Genomic DNA, 20,443 nt, shown 5'->3' with positions numbered 1-20,443 from the left:
AAAATAGTTGAAAACAAATTTTTCTTTCTACCAGTGAGATGGACAAGCCCTAATCAGTACCCTCAGATACCAGTTTCATCAGATTTTTCCTCCCAAACTTCCAGAAAAATAATCTTGATTTGGTAAGGCTTTTAAGTAAAAATATTCCAGAAATTATGATATAATATAAAAGCTAACCTTAACATTTCAACATTTGGACCTCCTAAAAAATATATTAAAAATATATATTTTTTTTCTCTAAATTGCCCCAGAGCTTTCACAGGCTAATCGGCTTCCAGAGCAATTTGCTGGCAGGTTAAGAAAGATTAGCAGCAGAACAAAAGCTCCTGACACCACTCAAAACCTATGGCACTAAGAACTTCCATATTCAGACAAAATAAAATTTGACACGAAAAACTGACTTAATTCCATCTTCCTTTGAGTCAAGTAGAGAGTCCACTCTTATAGATTAGGCTGAAAGAACTTTGACCTTGTATTTATAAACATTTATAATGTACGTTAAATTTCAAGTTTCCTGATCTGTTACCAAAGCAAGTTTCCTTGTTAATAACTGCTTGTCAGGAAATTTTTATTTTTCATTTATGAGCTTGATCTCTGTATTGTTACATAATGAGACAGCAGTGTTTTCTATCAGATTTCCTGTTAATTTTTCTGTAGCATTTAATATCACATCACCCCTTTCTGATTTCAATGTTGAAAACAGTTTCACAAAGAAATCATTCATGAGGAAAAGAGTCATTGCTCAATCCAATTGAGTTTACTGAAGGAACAAATATCCACTTGCCTCCCCACATCTCTTCCTTAGTATAGCAGACTTGGATTCTGAAGATTAACTTTTGGGTATTTTAAGGTCCAGAATATAAGCAAACTCCAAAATAGCTGTGACTATAACTCAGACTTTTTTTTTTTTAAATCCATTAATTTGAAATTTAAAACATAATAAACAAAGTTCCTCTCACCCCCCACCCTTACTAATCGATTTCCAATTTAAGAATATATAGATTTTTGTTTTATTTTCCTAGATTGACTACGTTCACTAAAAATGTATCATTACATGTTATACTGAAAGATACAATCTAGGAATTCAAAACTGAACCCGTTGATTTTAAGGCTATGGTGATGTGATAAGAAAATATTATCAGAGGTGACAATTTCTAACACACTAGAGCATGCTAAATGAAGTGTGTTCACCCCAATGGGATCTTCATGGAGGTTTCCTGTGATGTTAATCCCAGCTTCCAGCAATTGCTGCCAATGACCAGAGCTTCTTCTAACGAGAATTTTCATAAAACACTCAGGGCTTCATCCTAATCAGATGCACCAGTTGCCATGTTCGCTGATTGTAAGGACTAGGAAAGGAGAAACTTTTCTCATTTGTGTTATTTATGTCTCAGAAAAGACATTTACGAATATAATTCTCCTTTAAATATACCTATCGCTGTGTCCTATAGGTTTTGCTGTGAACTATTCTTTTTCTTTGCCTTTGGCATTCTTGGTCATTTTTTTCTTTTAATTTTGTTTCTGCTTTAAGGTTTATCTAGAAATTCATTTCTTCATTTTAAAAGCGTTAACATTTTCCGCCTTTTTCTATTTTTATGTTAAGTAGATTATGATCAGAGCACGTGCCTATAAAAGCTTTACTTCTCAAAAAATATTAAGGCTTACTTTGAGGCCAAATATATAATCATAATTAACTTTATTTGAAAGTTATGAATTTATACGTGTGTCTCTATGTATTCAACTCTTTTTATTGTATCATTAAATGCTCCTATGTCCTTGTTTTGTTTTCTGTTAAATCAGTCACATTCTGAAAGAGAGCTGTTGAAATCTTCCCTTTATTTTATCAAGTTCTGCTTGCAAATTGCTTTTATTTCATTTTTTTAGCTTTAATGTTTAGGGTATATATGATTTATGACTTAAATCTCTCATAAAGTCTATCTTTTTAGCATAATGTCCAGGAAATCACCCATTTCTTCTAGATTTTCATTATCTAATGTCCTTCTTCATCGTGTGTGGTACAGCCTGCTGTTTTGTCCTTAATATCCCTCTGCTCTCTTTCCCTCCTTTATTCTGCCTCAGAATAAAATCTGTATTGCCCAGACTTCCTTGCAGCTAGATATGGCTATGAACTAAATTCTGGTCAGTGAAATGTAAGTGCCAATGTACATATGGCGGCTTCTAGGAATTTCTCTAAGACTCTGCATGCAAACTCCTCAATCTTTCCCAGCCATCTGACTCCTACCTCCTTTCTTGTTGGAGAGTTGATTCTCTGAGGTTCAAACATATACTTCACTGGGTCTACGCGCTATGTACCTTCCTTGGCAGGCACAGCAGTTCTCAATTCACAGCTACCTTCTATGACCTCCTTCAGACAAGCAAAATATTTTCAGATATTTTTGGAAGACAGTATTTAAATAGGCCATAGTGCTATTTCTACTCTATTGTGGCTGAAAAAAATATGTTGGAGTATAGAATTTTGCAAAGCTGGAGCCTTTCAGAATTCCAGACAGAAAACGGACAAAAGTTCCTTTTAACTTGGATAGCCAATCTATCTTGTGGTTTTTATCATCAGTATTACTAGCTTGGGGTTTAAAACTCAAGATTCATGACAAAACTGCCCTGAAACCTCAGGCTCTGCTCTTAGTCTGCATATTTTCAAAAGGGAAAATGATCAGGGGCCTGGCTCTTGCACCTCAAAAATGCTTTCATTTTGTGGATATTTTTTCCTCTTAAGACTTTTTAGGTCTATTTCAAAACATGAAGTCGAGAATTTGAATCTTTGATCTCATCAGATTCTTTTGTAATTTGCCTTTTTCTGGGTCAGTACGATTCATCCATAGAATATAAGGCAAAAAGGTTACGGGAGGGAAATAGGAAAATATGTCAGGTGATATTTGAAACCATTATCCCACTATATAGAATTGGAGATTCTAATCGTACTAGAGTATGAGCTCCAGACTTGGTGTCAGAAGGAATACCTTGGAATTCAAGCTCTACTATGAGCCCAACGCCCTTAGGCAAGTTACATAATGCAACTAAGCCTCATTTTTCTCATCAAAAAATGTGGGGGGAAAATAACCACTTGCCAGAGTTCTTATGACATTTAAAATGAAATGGAATATATGTCAAATAAATGGTACACACACATACCAGAACTTCCAGAATAGTGTTTACTGGAGGAAACTCACAAAGACAAAGGAAGGAGCAGGTGTGTGGATTCCCCAGGGGCAACACACACATACACACACACACACACACACACACACACGCACACACACACGCACACACACACGCACACGCATGCGCCTCCCAATTCTGGGGCACCACACAGCAATCTAGCAAGGTCAATGTCAGACCCTAATTCAGAGAGCCCAGTCTTGGCCATGGAGCATTTGAACTGCATTATTGAAAAGCACCAGGCCAAAAAAAAAGAAAAACACCAGGCCTTACCAAGGGTTAGGGACTGGGCTCCAAACTATATGAATACAGCATTGTACAGTGGTGGAACCTGGGGCCTCCAGTCCTGATCTGCCACCTCAGCACTCTTCCAAAATTGATTGACAGAAGCACTTGACTGGAGTACTACAGGAAGCCAACTTTCTCTCTGGAAGGCCAGCCTTACTGTGAAACCCACAAGCATAGGGCCTGGCGCATATTGGGTGTAAATGTAGAATGAGTGTTTGTGGTCAGGGAGGCAACGTGTCTAATCCCTTTGTAATGCAGAAAGTATGCTTGTTCTCAGATCAAATAATTTTTTCAACACGTGTTTATTGAATGTCCACTCTGTGCCAGGCTCTCTTCTAGGTACTGTTAACGAAATGCACAAAGGTATTAGATTTTATGGCGAGTCCATTCTAATAAGCATTAAACATAGTAAGTAAATTATATAGTATGATAGAAGACAAGTCTGTGGAGACAAGAATCAAGCAGGGTAAGAGGGATAGGAAGTGCAGGGTAGGGCCAGAGGAAAGTGGACCTCCTTGTAATTTTAGTTAAGATGGTCAGAGTAGGCTCACTGAGAGGATAACACTTAAAGAAGAGGAGGGAGTGAACGCTGAAGCTACATGGGGCAAGAGTTTTTCAGGCAGAGGAGAGTCCAGTCCTAAGTTAGGAAGTGCCCAACATGCCCAAGACTCGGAGAAATGAGGAGGCCTGGGAGGGTTTTGAGAAAGGAACAATATGATCTGTCTTCCATGTAAAAGTCTCATGCTGGCTGCTGTGTTGACAAGAGATTACAGGTTGTCAAGATGAAGGCGGGGAAGACTGTTGTATTAACATCCAAACAGATGTTGTCTAAAGTTCCTCTGAGCTCAAAGGGCTTCTTCCACAAGAAAAGCTTGTTCTGGAGAAGCTGTTGCTTTTGTTCCTCATGATAAAGAGATAGAGACACATTTGAGGACTGTAGGAATCCTCTGACTGCAGATGACCTGTGAGGTTACAGGAAATGGTTAAGAAGGAGCCACAAGATTTCAGGTACAAGAAACTTTGCTGTGAAGGCATCTCACTGAGGACAAATATTTGAGCTTTCTTCTCTTTTGTAAGGCCTCCTATTCAAAGTTAGGCGTGTTAGAGACTTTAGAAAACTGTCCTGTGGTGATGATTATAGTATGAAATCTAGAGCAGAGGGAAATAAAAATGCAACATGCCTCAGTGAATGGCTGTGAAATGAGGATCTCTGCTGTCTGGTCATTCTGAACAGGGTTGAGTGATCAACAAATGGAGAAGAATGTTCCTGGGTTTCTAGGCGATGTAGGCCTTTCGCAGGACTGTCTATAATTTGCAGCGCCTGGTGCAAAATGAAAATGTAGCACCCGTTGTTCAAAATTTACTAAGAATTTCAAAATGGCTTTAGCAGAGCATTAAACAAAGCATGGGACCTTCTGCGCATGGGGCTCGATGAGACTGGACAAGTTTCACGCCCATAAAGCTGGCCCTGGTCCTCAGCTTGAACTTGCATTACTCAAACAAATTGTCCAGATGTTATAGACAAGACTGTGCAAAACGCTTTGTATTAATTTAATAGTTCAATTTAGTGGAGTGGAGTGTGAGGGCGAATTACTATGCCACTTGATGTGACACATCACCTTCTGCACCTGCTTCTGAACTGGTGAGATGCCCTGTTCTCTTAGCATCTGAAGACGGAATGTAAACCCTCTAACTAGTACCCTAGCAGTGGCAGAGACTTAGCTACTAGGAGAGACCTGTCCTCAGAGAAAAAAATATGTATAAAGGGGCTATTAGTGAAGCAAAATAAGAGACTGAGTTTCACCATGAGCTGTTTTTACAACTTCACAGTGAGAAGCATTTATTTCCTTTCCCGTAGGTGCTGTCTAGGCAGTATCCCCAACTTTGTCTCACCTGATAACCTTTCCGAGTTCCCCCCTCACAGGAGAAACTGCATCATCATTATGTAGAATTATATAGCATAGCTGGCCTGGGGCTTTTTGCTGAGAGCCTTGGTTGTCTTCTCTTCTCAGGCAAGGAACAAAGGTGTAGAGAAGTAACCCTTAGAAGGGCATAGATTCAGTTAAATTCCCAGACTCTGAAATCAGATACTTCATTCACTCGTTGATTGAGTCATTTATTTATTCAACAAATATAAACTCCTATTATTGGACAGACTTATACAGTGTCTGAAACCTAGTGAACAGCGACTGAATAAACACTGCACAGGTCATACACAACAGGTACACAAGGCCTGTGGACTCAGGAAATGCAGCGACAAATCTGGTATTGAATCCTGGCTTCACCACTTTTCAGCAGTGTGTGGCCCCAGACAATTTATTTAGCCTCTCTGAATAATTCCCTCATCTGTAGGTTGGGGAGGTGATAACAGTATTAATATCTATTTTTTGTAGTCATGTGGATTAATGTATGCAAAGCCTCTGGTTCAATGCCGAGCACTTAGAATGCCTCAGTAAATGTCAGTTATTATCATTATCACCATTATTATTAATTTCTACTGATTTAACTAGACACAGAAGGGGGAGCATATCTCACAATCCAGAACTTCCCTTTTCTAGCCACTAATTCAATAAGAATTATGAGAAATCCTCAGAGTTCACTCCCTAACCCAAAGTAGGGTGCCATTGTTTTATTTTGTTTTGTTTCTTCCTCCAGGGCAAAAGCACTTGTGTGTCTTGACATAGCTAAGAAAGATTCTGATAAGGAATCACAGTACTTGTATCTACCACTAAAGACCCAGTAGGTTTAGTGAGTCTCATGACGGATAGAGAAACCACTACTAAAAGAACAACGCCCCAAAGCCAGAAGTGGGGATGTCCAACCACTTGGACAAGTTAGCAGCCTCATCCTGCACATGAGTTGTGAGCACTCCCAGAACAGGGCAGATCTTGGGAGAGAGCCAGCCCAAGCCAGGAGAAACCCACGGTCCCCAGGCCTGGAGCAGCCATGAGCCGGGCTTCCCCCTCAGTGCCTGGGACGTTATTGCTCTCTGGTCTACAAAATGACAGTTCTAAATTCTGGCTGGTTTTGTCATTTCTCTGACCTCTCATTTTATAAATTGAGGTCAATTCTGTTTCTATTCATCCTAATAAAAGCCTGGGTTTTTTTTGGTTTTTTTTTTTTTTTTTTTTTTTTCAGGAAGAAGCAGTAGAGACTCAGTGACTCAGACAGAGGGCTGTGCCACCCTCTTTTAAGGGGTACACCTAACACTGAGCTGCACATACAAAGCCAATGGGCCCCCCTTCTTCTTTTGGTATGTCCAAAATCCCCAAAAGGCTTTAAAGTGCCTTCTCTCTAAGGCATAAAAAAAAGGAAGAGAAAGATCACAAAGATTTCAGGCCCATCAGGTTAGGAGTAAAACCTCCTTCCACCTGCAGAGTCTCTCCGTCCAAGTACCAGGCACAACTGTATATTTCTGTGTATTTCGGTGAGAAAGACTAAAGGAGTTACTGAGTGCAAATCCAGGGGCACAGGAGGGGCTGCATGGAAGCAGTCAAGGGTGAGCTGTTTCGTTTTCCTCTTGGACAGAGACCTATAGTGTGGAGGCATTTCTGGGAAGGTGGACAAACTTCATGATTGGCTGCTCCGGGGCTAAGGAGCATTGTGAGACTGCATCTTGGAAATGAGGAAAGGAAAGGTTCATCAAAACCTTGCCCATTCCAGGCAGGAAACAAATTGTCTTCTAATTATAGCTCATTGATTGACTCTCACGACGACTAGTGCAAAGGAATGTTCTTTGCCATCAGTTATTTTAAAGCATGTCCCATGTGATTATATTGATAATACCCTTGTAATTAAAATGTCTTATAGGTCAATATTAAAAACACTAAAATTCTTGAGAGAAAAAATGGGCAATTCACAAAAAAGAAGTACAAATGGACAGTCAAGAGGATTACAAATTCTTTAGCTGTCAAAGAAACATGAAAAACAACAACGTGATTCATTTTTCCCACCTATCAAAATAGTGAAGGCTACACACACACACACACACACACACACACACACACACACACACAATCATGGAATTCCTTCTCATTCTTTCCCTGTTATCCCAAAGACTTTCCCAGAACCCCTTCCAAATGGGCACGATTAGTCTTGAGCCACTCACAATATAATTACAAATAAAGACTGCAAGTACTCAACTCATAAGCCCAATCACATTTAGTCCAAGAGAAAATTTATGTATTGAAGAGCAATTTTTCCATTTCTGAGAAACTAGATAAAATTGTGCCAGAGCTGAGGAAGAAAGGAAGGGGAGAAAAAGCAATCAAGAAAATCAGAACAATGTTAAGTGTACAAAACACTTTGCAGGAAGGATGACTTCAACGAAATTATACAAAATCTTCAAGTCCAGGTGAAAAGGGGATGAAAGTACCATTGGCATTAATTACCCTTTCCTAGAAGAGAGAACCAAAATATATCTTACTTCACTACCATTTTCAGTAGAACATTTTCCAAATGTGAAATACAGTGAAAACAGGAGTAAACAATAGATAATCCTGAGAAGTTATTGTTCCAATACTATAATGCTAAACTTTTAAAATTTGAATGTGAAAACCTTTAATCATACAATTATAATAATCATTAAATTTTGGTTAACATTTTGGATTCATTATTGTATTTCTGAAATTAATATTATTTTTATGATATTCAGATTCAGTTTTAGATTTGGCCAAATAGTGACTTTAACACCTCAACATTGAACATTTGGTTAAATTGTGTTTCCAGTGCACCATATTTTAAGGATATAATTATATGTATGAACAAAGTTTGTGTAAGCATATATGCATCACAACATTGTTTATAAAAACTAGAAAAAAAATGGAAAAAACTTAACTGTCTAAAATACTGACAGGGTGTGATATCTGACATGGTGGTAGGAGTTACTCTCCCTTAGAATATTTGTCCTAGAGACAACAGATTTACTAGGGTTATAGTAACTCCCTTTTGTACAAAAGGACCAATTTATACCCAGTATGTCCCCTAAGGATGAAGACAGTAGTAAGGAAACAGCAGAGTTTGGAAAGGCAGAAGACTAGTTTATAACCTGTTCATTAACTTGTCACATGAGGGTGCTATTTGCCAAAAGTCATAATTTATGCATGAATTCTGAGCACAACTGTGATCCCTTTGTATCTTCACTTTGGCATTGATCCCTCCATCCTGTAAACCAGAGACACTAACAATGAACTCTTCTCTGGGCTCTATAATTCGGATCTTGATGTTTGGTAAGTACATTTCACTTGAATGTTTTTTATTATTTCAAAATAATGAAAACTTTCTCCAAAAAATGCAACTCTGGTCAAACCCATGAAACAAGCACTTTTTTCCCTATAGGAGGAACCAATGGCAATTCAGTCAAACAGACAAGCCAAGTTATTGTCTCAGAAGGAGCATCCATGACTAGAAATTGCACATACATGTCCATAGGGTACCCTGCTCTTTTCTGGTATGTCCAATAACCCAACAAAGCTCTGCAGTTTCTTCAGAGAGAGACAATGGAAAACAGCAAAAACTTTGGAGCCAGAAATGTGAAAGACAAAAACTCCCCTATTGTGAAATACTCAGTCCGGGTATCAGACTCAGCCGTGTACTACTGTCGCCTAAGAGACACCCAATATCACTGGGCATGAGGCCAACTGTACAAACACCTCAAGGGACCAGGTGAGGTATGTAGTGAGGCTGGGAACCTCAAATGGAGGACCCCTATTCTCTCTTACAGACAGCCCATTAGAACATTGTTACAAGATAGGGAAAAACAAAATCAGCTACAACTGGCTATAATTCCAGGGGCAGAGGGGTTCTTTGACTGAAAGTGGAGTAAGCAGACAGGGTCTCAGATAATGTGCCTGCTCTCAGTGAGGTCACCTTTGTCCTGTCTTTGAGGCTTCTTTGCACAATGCTTGGGAATTAGATTGTAATGACTTGGATGCCCGTCCTGACTTTACTACTTATTAGGTATGCAAATTTGGCAGAGTTAATTGATGTCTCAAGGCTTAGCTTTTTCCATCTGTGAAGTAGAAATAAAAATAATCACACAAATATAACATGGAAATGAAGTAAGAAAAGGTAGGTCAAAAGGAACAGATGAACTCTCAAAGCATCATTGGAACTAACAAGTCCCATCTTAGCAGTTTTGTCGTTTTATAGCAATCTCTCTGCCTAGTTCTGACCATCTTAACAGGGCTTGCCACCCCACCCCACCCCACCCCACCTCTGCCTCAGACCATTATGATCAATGTGGCATCTTTTTCTCATTGTCTCCTTTCTTAAAGACCCAATTAAGAAAGAGTGGAGTGTTATTAGATAGATAGATAGATAGATAGATAGATAGATAGATAGATAGATAGATAGATAATGAAATATCACATCCTTAGCGTGGGAGAATTTGATAATTCACAGAAATTACAATATTTATGACCTGATGTCACTAATCTTTGTGAAGTTATTCCTGATTTATGCACTCAAAATAATACAATTTGTATCAAAGCATTCAATATGGTATTTACCTTTTCTTTTCCAGAGCAATATAAACATCAATGCTCCAAGTTCTCTCAAATACAGGCTGCTTTCTTTTCTTCCACCTCCATGTGGAGATTGCTATCCAGCAAAATTTTAGAGCATATTATTAACAGATAATGTGGGTGCTCTTAGAAAATAACACAGTGATCAGTATGAGCTAGAATGAGTTCACTAAAGATATTTGTAAAACAAGGCCACTAAAATCAAGGCACTTCTGTTTACTTAAATTGTCTCAAATGTTTGCAAGACATTTGACTCTACTGTTTCTCACTATATCATTAGCAAAATAATCAAGCAATAATATCACATATCAATCACTGAGGGATGTATCACAGGCCCTATTGTACTACTGATAATAATAACATTAACCAACTGCTTAACATTTACAAAGTATTGTTCTAAATGCATCCCATAAACTAATTCATTTACTCTTCACTACAACCCCATGAAGTGAGTACTGTTATTAACCCCAAGGAAACTGAGGCACCATGTTTCCCCAAAAATAAGACCTAGCCAGACAATCAGCTCTAATGCATCTTTTGGAGCAAAAATTAATATAAAACCCGGTATTATATTATATTATATTATATTATATTATATTATATTAGACCGAGTCTTATAGTAAAATAAGACTGGGTATTATATTATATTATATTATATTATATTATATTATATTATATTACATTATATAAGAATATAAGACCAGGTCTTATATTATAGTAAAATAAGACTGGATCTTATATTAATTTTTGCTCCAAAAGATGCATTAGAGCTGATTGTCCAGCTAAGTCTTATTTTGGGGGAAACACGGTACAGAGAAATGAACGAATTCGCCCATGAGCACAGAGTCACTAAGAGGAGAGCTGGCATACAAGTGCGGGTAGATAAGCCCAAAGCTGCATTCTTACCCACTGTATTTGGTTAACTCCCAATGTTATCGGTAATCCTCACCCCAAAACCACAAGTTTGGTCATTATTATTCCCATTTCACAAGAAACTGAGGACTGGAGTGTTACGGTAACTTCTCAAAACCCAATATCTAGTAAGTGTCAGGGCTACGACTCAAACTAAAGTCGACTTGGCTCCAAACCATATTCACTTTTCTCTTTGCCCTTCAGCAAAATGCTACAGTCCATGGATCCTCTGCTGAAAGAATGTGCATATACACAGATTCAATTTAGAGAACCATTTCTACTATTGCATCACACAGTTTTATCCTTCCTCCTGAACTTTTCTCATGAGATATGCCCATCAAGTGTGCAAATGGCACAATGTTAGATAGGTAGTTAATATGTTAGATCACATTAGGTGGACTGAAACAGCCAAAATGAAATTTTAATGGGGATGTCTATGTATTTTTGCATATATATATATGTAGTTTTATAAAAATCATTTGTGATCAATAGAAAAAAGACCATGGATTTACAGTATTTTTTGTGTGTGTATGTGTGAAAATGATCTGTGTGTGTATCTCGCTCAAACTAGCTCGAGGAAAAGATTTGCCTTTTGTAAGGATACAAGCAAGTTCTCAAAAATCCATCTGCAAAAAAATACAGCTGGACCTCACAGGAAAAAGAAAATCATCAATTGCCTGTTTTTTTCTGATCCTATTTCTTTCTGAATAGTCTCCTTGTGCATAACCAGTCCTCTTGGGAGACCAGATTCCATTGTAAGCCTGTTTGTTTCTACTTCACAATAACTTGAGTTTGAACGTACCTGGCTTTCATTTGCTAAGGATGACTATGGTTCAAACCCCATAAGGTTTTATAGCTCTAGTGACAAATACTGTCTAACTACTATTTTTATACCCCTCATCTGAATTAATAACCTAATATTTACTCAAATTCAATAAGTTATAGCCAGGGAAAGGAGGTCACTTGGTACAAACATGACCTCTATGTTCATCTCTTAAGGGGCACGTCCAGTGGATGGGATAAAGGAGTCCCAAAAGTGGAAAATGGCTACTCACTCAAAATAATTCAACAATGTGATAAAACCACTGAAACTGTCATAGATAACAATCATAGATGAGTGGAAATCAGAAGAATAAAGTAAATTTGAAACATGTTTGAAGAGACATGAACAAACTGTAACAAGTCCAGAAAAGAAAGATAAGACTAGGACAGGAGTCTGAAATAATATCATGTAAAGAAACAGGGATGTCATATGAAGAAACCAGAGATATTTATAAGAAATACCTTTGGAAAACAGAGAACAGAACTGTCCTAGGGTTTTCAAAAGGATAGACTCGTAATGTGAAATGCACAGGTTACCGCCCATTCTGCTTGATCTAGCACAGCTGCCTGAAGCCTAAGAATTATCGGGCTTCTGCTCCCTACCTTACCCCAACCCCCAGGACTCTTAGTTGGGTGATGTTAACTTTGATTCTAGATTTGTCTTGCGTTTTTTTCATCAGAGTATTTGACCTACATAACAAATGGCTATATATCTTGCCACTAGGTGGCAATGTGGGCATTTTATTTACAAGATCACAGATGGTTCCCTGTGTGTGTAGCCCTATAAATAGTGCAAACGTGTGCATTTGTGCTGCCTCTAATGGGCTAGGAATCCCATTTGATTTCTAAAGTGAATGTAGAGAAGTTATAATAATAAAAGACCGCTTTGATCAACTAACATATATTTCAAAGCCTATAACAGATACCTGTGTGAGCCTCAGCTGCAATACTAATGATGAAGACCTGGCAAGTTTTGTTGGTTACTCTGTGGCTTCAGTTAAGCTGTAAGTTGGGGCGTTTCTGGACATGGGAACAGGAAGACTAAAGGGATATGTTTTCAAAATCCTGAGGAGGGGAGATAAAGGACTGTGAGTGACTAACCTGGAGTGCGCTCTGGGAAATGTATACAGGAAAGAAATTTGTAGAAATGTTACAATAATGGTAATATTTTGTGTTTGATGATGTCTTTGAAAACAGGGGTAAGTGGCAAAAATGAAGTGGAGCAGAGTCCCCAGTACCTGAGTGCCCAGGAAGGAGAGTTTATCACAATCAACTGCAGTTACTCCATAGGAATAAACACCTTGCACTGGTTGCGACAGAATCCTGGAGAAGGCCTTGTCACCTTGTTTATCCTGAGCCTAGAGAAGAAAGAAAAAGGAAGACTACGTGCCACAATAAACACAAAGGAGAGATACAGCTCCCTGTACATCACAGCCTCCCAGTCCAAAGACTCCGCGATCTACTTCTGTGCTATTGAGACACAGTGCTCCCCAAGCATCTGGAGCCCGTACCCAAACTCTAAAGCTGAGACATCATTTCTTCTCATTCTTGTCTTCCAGACGTGTGTTTCTCTCCTTTGACAGATGGTGTAAGTTTTTTAAGTTTTTAAAATTTAAGATTTTCTATCTGAAACTAACATAAAAAATAAAATTTAAAAAAAAATTAAGATTTTTCTCCCTCTAAGCCATCTATAATCTCTAAAGCATTATCACCAAGTATGTTGACCAGAACAATATTATACTGCATATTAGAATATACAGACCTGGAGTTAAATTGCCAGGGTATAAAAACCCTGGTTCTGCCATTTATTAACTGAATGATCTTGACTAAGCTACTTAATTTCTCTGTGCCTTGGTTTTTTTCTCAACCATAGAAAAGTAAATCGTGTTACTCACCATGTTACTTACCATCACTCTCTCTCTTCTAACATATGAGTAGTTGTGTCACAATATGGGATTAAATCAATAGTCAATACACATATGGTTACGACCATGCACATATGTCACTGTTTAGCCAAAATGAGTACTATGATTACAATTCCTTTGTGGTACAATTTTTTGCAGTATCTAACTCCTTTCTGTGGGGATTACATGAGATAATACATGCAAAGTGCTTCAAACATTCCCCAGCACATGGTTAGTCTTACGTAAGTGGTAACTATTATTAGTATTAGGCTTAGATGCACCATGAATTTGTTAATGCTCACTGGTGGGTTAATAACTCAAATTTTTGGAGAAATTAATGAGATATAAATAACAGGCACCTTATAATAACTTTAGTTTCCAAATTCTTTCCTAATTTCCAGAAGTCAGTTGGCCTTTCTTAATTGTATGAGAAAAAATATAGAGTGGCTTCAGAAAACCTGGTGGAAGGGTGACTCTAGTTTGCTTGGTCATGTGGTGATGAAAGACTGGTAAGTGGTCCTGGGGAAGCACAACTTCTTTGAAAAAACACAGGTTCTAAGTTGCTCACTAATGGAAACTTGCATTTGCGAAGCAAATTATCAAACCCAAGAGGTCTAAAACGAGCCAAAATGAGTACTATGATTACAATTCCTTTGTGGTACAACTTTTTTTTAATTAATGTTTACCTCATTTTTTTCATTTGTTTTGTATCAGTTTCCTATTTTTCTTCAGTTCTTCAACAGATTTTAAAAAATATTTGTTAATAATTTTCCCCAAATTCATCAAACACATCAAGTAGAGTGTCATTTTTTTTCCTTTTTTCCCTAGAGATTCCCTGTCCCTTGACCTCTATTCTTTGGCTCGTGTGAAAAATTGCTCTTTGGCCCTGGTGCACAAATGTTATTCTAGTACTTTTTAACTTCACTCACTCTGTTGACTATATTGCATCTTGTATATCTATACTCATATCTTTATTTCTTGGTTTATTCCTTCTTTTTGCTAACACAAATTCTCCAAAGCCTCCATAAAAAAGGATGCTTACGATATTTTTTTCCAGTCAGTTTTTGCATGTCTGAAAATATCTTTATTCTACTCTCACATTTGATTGATATTTTGACTGGGTATAAAATTATAGGCTGACGTTCCTTCAGTATTAACAATATTTGAGAACAAAACTTATTTTCATTGTTTTTTAATGAGAAGAAGGGTGGAGAGCATTCATTTGCACTTCCTGGTGTTTCCCTCAGTATTTTAAAGACATCATTCCACTATTTCCTAATATTCAGTGTTGCTGTTAAGCAGTGTAATGCCATTGTAGTCAAATTGCTCAGAGAATATTATGCTAAGTAAAATAAGTCAGACAAAGAAAGACAAATAACATGTGATCTCCACTTATATGTGGAATCTAAAGAACAGAATAAACAAACAAACAAAGCAGAAATAGGCTCAAAGATACAGGGGGGAAAAGCCTGATGGTTGTTAGATGGGAGGGGGGTGGGAATCGGGGAGAAGGTAAAAGGATTAAAAAGTACAAATTAGTAGTCACAATATAGGCACAGGGATATGAAATACAGTTTGAGGAACATAATCAATAATGTTGTAAAGATTATGTAGGGTGCCAGATGGGCACTGGACTTATTAGGGAGACCACTTCATAGACTGCGTACATGCCTGACCACTGTGCTATACACCTGAAACTGAAGTTGAATAATATTGAATTTCAAATATATATATATATATATATACATACATATATATATATATATATATATATATATATATATATATATACATATATATATATATATATATATAGCCACAGGATATGCAGTACAACACAGGTAATATAGTCAATGGAGTTGTAACAGCTACATTCGATGTCAGGGGTAGTAAGGAAGGATATCACTTTGTGAGGGGTGTAAATGTCTAACTATTACATTATCTTGTACACTTGAAACTAAAAATACATAAATAAAGAAGTGCAATGCCATTTTGAATCATTCTGTTTTGTGACCTTTTAATTCTCTCTGAACAGATTTAGGATTCTGTCTTTTCCTCTGATGTTTTAAAATTTCAATTTAGTAAATATGTGTCAATGACTAGGTAGAAAGTTTCCTAGGCTCCATGAATCAAATGTGCCTGAGAAGCTTTGGAGCTTATAACCTAGTAGTTCCTACTGCTCAACCCACAGTTACATTCACTTTCTAAGACTGGATAAGACTGTTGTTGTCTAGGGAAGTGGGCAGACACAACTTGCTGTTCAGAGTCTATCACATTTGTGAGAAATTTATAAAAATAAAACATTTCTTCAGCAAGAAGAGTTTCTTCATTAAAAAGCCCAGAAAATGATGCTGAACCATCTTTTCTGAAAGGGAGTAGAAACACACTTTTTTTTTTCCCCAAAAAAAATACTAGGTATATTAGGTATACTATTATTCATTTGCTTATTTGATAAATATTTATTGAGGGTCTATTAAGGGCCAGATACTTTTCTAGATAGTTCATACATAGCAATGAACAAGACAAACAAAATCCTTCCAACCAGGAAACCTGTACCTGTAGAGTACAAAGAGAGTCATAAATATATAGGAATAAACAAATAAACTCAAACATTAAACAAATATTTATCATTTAACATGCACCTACTACCATGTTTCCCCAAAAATAAGACCTAGCCAGACAATCAGCTCTAATGCATCTTTTGGAGCAAAAACTAATAAAAGACCCAGTCTTATTTTACTATAATATAAGACCAGGTCTTATATTAAATTTTGCTCCAAAAGATGTGTTACAGCTGATTGTCTGGCTAGGTCTTATTTTCGGGGAAACAGGGTGTTTACCAGGTATGTTCTAAGTCCTGCGGTTATAGCTATGAACAAAATAAACAAAAAAACCACCACATGGAATTAATATTCTAGTGAATAAATGAACAAGGTAAACCAGATATTATGAATGTTCAGAGGGAAATAAAAGAGGGTGATATTGAATAGTCAAGGAAAAACTTCTCTGAGCTGATATCTGAGCTGAAATCCAAATGAAAAGTAGGAGCAATTCATGCTAAGATATGGGGAGAAAGCATTCCAGAAGTAAGGAAAGCAAATGCAAAAGCCTTAAAATGAGGAAAAGCTTGATGTATTCTAGGAACAGGAGGAAGATGAGCAGAATGTGACAGAGTGAATGAGACAGAAGTCGTGCAGGATGATTCCTAGATGTGTCATGTAGAGCTTTAACAATAGCCATGGTTGAGTTGTATAGGGGATTTATATTAAGTATTATGAGAAGGTATTAGAGAATTTTAAATAGGCCAGTGACATGGTTTGATTTACTTTTTTTTTTAAACATTACTTGGTTCCAGTGTGGAAAGTAGATAAGGAAAGAGGAGGGGAAGCAAAAGGGGGGGGGGGGGAGAGAACGTAAAATAGACTGCTGAAATGTTGAAATAATCCATGAAAAAAAGATGTTGATTTGGATTAGGATGGAAAAAGTGGAGATGAAGAAAAATATGAGATATATTTGACAGTGAAATTAACAGGATTTACTCATGGATTAAATGGGAGGGTGGGGGATGTAAAGGAAAAGGAGCAGCTCCAAGAATGTCTCTTGATATGTGGCCTAAGCAACTGAGTTCCCGACATAGGTAAGACTAGAATAGGAAGAGATTGAAGAGAAACCAAGATTTGTGGTTTAGCCATGCTGAGTTTATGATACCCATTAGTAATCCAAGTAAAGATGTCATTGAGGAAGTTAGGTAAATGGGTTTGGAGCTTAATGAGAGGTCAGGGATAGAGATAAAACTTCAGGTGTCATTGACATTTAGACAGTATTTAAGGCCAAGGGGCATGGTGAAATGGCTTTTTCCAGGAAGAAAATAGAGTTAGTGTAGAGATGAGAGCGTGGGTCAGACTCGGGCAGGCACTCCAACATGAAGAAGGTGAGCAGGGGAGGGGAAGAGAGCAGCAAAAGAGACTGGGAAGGAGTGGCCATAGGCAGGGGGAAACCAAAAGAGCCAAGATTGGGGGCTGTACAACACAGAGGGTGCCAGTCTGCTGAGAGGTTGAGTAAGATGTGGAGAGGTGACCACTGGCTTTGCAGCAGGGAGGTTGTAGTGCATCTGACAAGAATAGCTTCAGTGAGTAGTAGGAATGGAAAATGAATTAAAATTGGTTTAGGAGCTAATGGAAAAGAAATAGAAGCAGAAAAAATTGCTCATTTGAGAAATTTTGTTGGGAAAGGAAGCAGATAAATGGATCAATAGCTGAGACAGAAACAGAGGTGAGGGAACAATTTGTTACTTTGTTGGTTGGTTGGCTGGTTTTTTAAAGTAGCCAACAGAGTATGCCCTCAGAAGAGAGAGCTATTTTAAGGTGCTATTTCATTGTTACTATTGATAGAAACTGATATCTAATTTATAAAGCTAAATATATTCCTGAGTAAATCACTAAATAAATGCAAATGATTCACTTGCAGAAAAGTTACCTCTGGGAGATTGCCTAATGTTCTTACTTATAATTTAAATGTGTTTTTCTGCATCAGCCCTGAGGTTTGAGGAACTCAGGTCTAGAATTTTTTAGTTGAATTAACATATGTCCTGGTTATGTGCCTTATTAAAGCAATATCTAAATCTCCTGTTGGGTAACGAATGTATAATATTGTGTCAGCCAAAGTGAAGCTTTGAGGAGAAAGGAGAATTTTTCAATCATTTTCCAATAAATCTCATGAAGTTAGAAATTAAATTGTTATAGAAAATAAAAATGTCCTGGTTTGCACATTTGAGTAAATTGCAAAATGTTCACCCACTACATCTTGCGTCACCAGATCAGCCATATTTAATGTCTTTTCTGCTCCCACACAAATGACAAATGACTATCACATGTATTACATATCCCCCTGGACCTACCAAGGCTTGTGTGCTGGTTCTAAGACCAGGAAACTGAACACCACAACTGAAAACCGCTAACCTAGATACCTGCTAAAAGAAATAGTTTGGGTTAGTATGGAATTTGATGTAAAGTTGAAATATGGGCTTTTGTTAGTAGAGGCATGTGGGGACAGAGCCCCAGAGAGCAGTTTCCAGGCTCTCGGCCTCACATAGAAAGGTGCTGGCTCAGGTAATAAATGGCCATCAACTGTGATTGGATGGCCATCAGCTGTGGCTGGTTAGCCGTCAGCTATAACCAGTGAGCCATTGGCCACTAATATAACTGCTGTGGCTACTCTAGCAGCAAAAATGGGGGCTAGCAAAAAGATGGCGGCTGGCAAGTGCGGATTGTAGGTAGGACGGCGGGTTGCAGACAGTGTGGCTCCTGCTTCCTGTGTCTCCAACCCAGCTGCCAGCAAGACTATAGTGGTATGATTCCCCTATCTATGGCTCTGTGGGTGATCCTTTTTGGCCTCACCATGTCCTGCATTACTATGTGGGGAGCGGGACAGGAGACCCCGCCTGCCACCCTGCACGACAAGACCCCAGAGGAACCCACATTCCCTGTTGGAGAATCCTGCTGACAGTATTATTAGAATGAAGGCAGTGGTTGGCAAACAGTAGTTGTAATAGGCACATACACAAACATTGAGAAACAGTAAACACATAGGATAACTCATTTGGACACTTTATACGCAGCCTGTATAGGATTTAAAATAACATTCCCTTGTTAAACTGAAAACATTACTATGTAAACGCCACAACTAATCAAATGAAAGAGTAAGTATCAGCATTGCAAATTGGACTCTCTTAAGGGCATTCAAAGGCATAGGATTGCATGCTGCCCTCTAAAGAAATGTCCTCCTTTCTATCAATCTTTCTTGTTTTAACAGTAAACCCATTGACCAGCATATGTTTTGGAATTTCTGAACGACTGACTTTCAAAGCCGAACAAACATACGTTTTCTACCTTCCTAGAAACCTCAGAGGAGCCACTATTGCCAATAAAAAAAACATCATAAATCTAACCCCAAAACTGCATCACTTCAAACAGAGAATGGACGCCTTATTCCCCACATTGTTTGTACACATCTACGTAGGTCCTCCTGTGGAACTGGCCACTCCAGCAGAAGGCCATCAATCATCAGGCTTGTCATCAAGCCCAAGTATAGAATGGCTTAATAGAAAAAATGGAGTCTTTTTTTGTTCCCTATTGCCGCCTACTAAAATGTAAGTTGCTTGCTGATCTCATCACACTGAGTTATGTTTTAGTGAAGGGTTGAAAAGACCCAACCTGCACATATTATTGAAGTTTTGAAATAATGGCTCAGTGAACAGATGTATACTTTCTCCCAGAAGCTCTTTGTGGAAATGAATTTTTATGAGCCCAAAACATCCTTGATTCGGCCCTGATTAAAAGTCAAGTTAAAACTAAATACCTCTTCTTTTTTTCTGGAAGAAATTTTAGGAAGTTATTTACACAAGGACTTTTGAGATTAAAAAATGCTGGGTTAACAGTAAGCCTTTTTTTAGTGAAACAAATTATCAGTACAGAAAGGAGAGAAAAAGCACAGGCGCCAGGTGTCACAGACCCTTCGGGGTCAGGGACTCAAACCAAGGTCCTTCTGCCCAGGGGCGTTTGCACCAGTTTGTACCAACAGAAACGAGAATGAGTTGGGTAAAGCAAAGCAGAAACTTTATATTTTATATTAAGCCATATTTAGGCCAGGAGCAGAAAACTTATCTTAAAAGCCATCTTTTCTTGATCCTGTCTTGCTTTATCTCCTAGGAGCCTGTGATCAGTGGGGCTGCGGGCCTGGGCTGTCCAGACCAGACCTGGGTCCAGGGTGTGGAGCTGGAGGGCTAGGTCATGCCCTGAAACCCTTTGTCAACAAAAC

The 20,443-nt window shown here is 38.0% G+C and overlaps 1 protein-coding gene across 3 annotated transcripts in view; it reads right to left on the bottom strand.

Annotated features, from left to right (window-relative positions):
- The window catches only part of LOC148758628 (uncharacterized), a 438,105-nt gene that overhangs the window by 320,056 nt on the left and 97,606 nt on the right, over positions 1-20,443 (bottom strand). For all 3 annotated transcript variants that reach the window (XM_088797072.1, XM_088797071.1, XM_088797073.1), the window contains exon 2: positions 12,962-13,081. In XM_088797072.1, the coding sequence (XP_088653198.1) occupies positions 12,962-13,081 (120 nt within the window). The remainder of the gene's footprint in view (positions 1-12,961; positions 13,082-20,443) is intronic.

This window comes from Rhinolophus sinicus, chromosome 3 (assembly GCF_057876585.1).
Source record: "Rhinolophus sinicus isolate RSI-liver-muscle chromosome 3, RSI-T2T, whole genome shotgun sequence".
In the NCBI taxonomy this organism is placed as follows: domain Eukaryota; kingdom Metazoa; phylum Chordata; class Mammalia; order Chiroptera; family Rhinolophidae; genus Rhinolophus; species Rhinolophus sinicus.
This window is presented reverse-complemented; position numbering and strand designations above follow the sequence as displayed.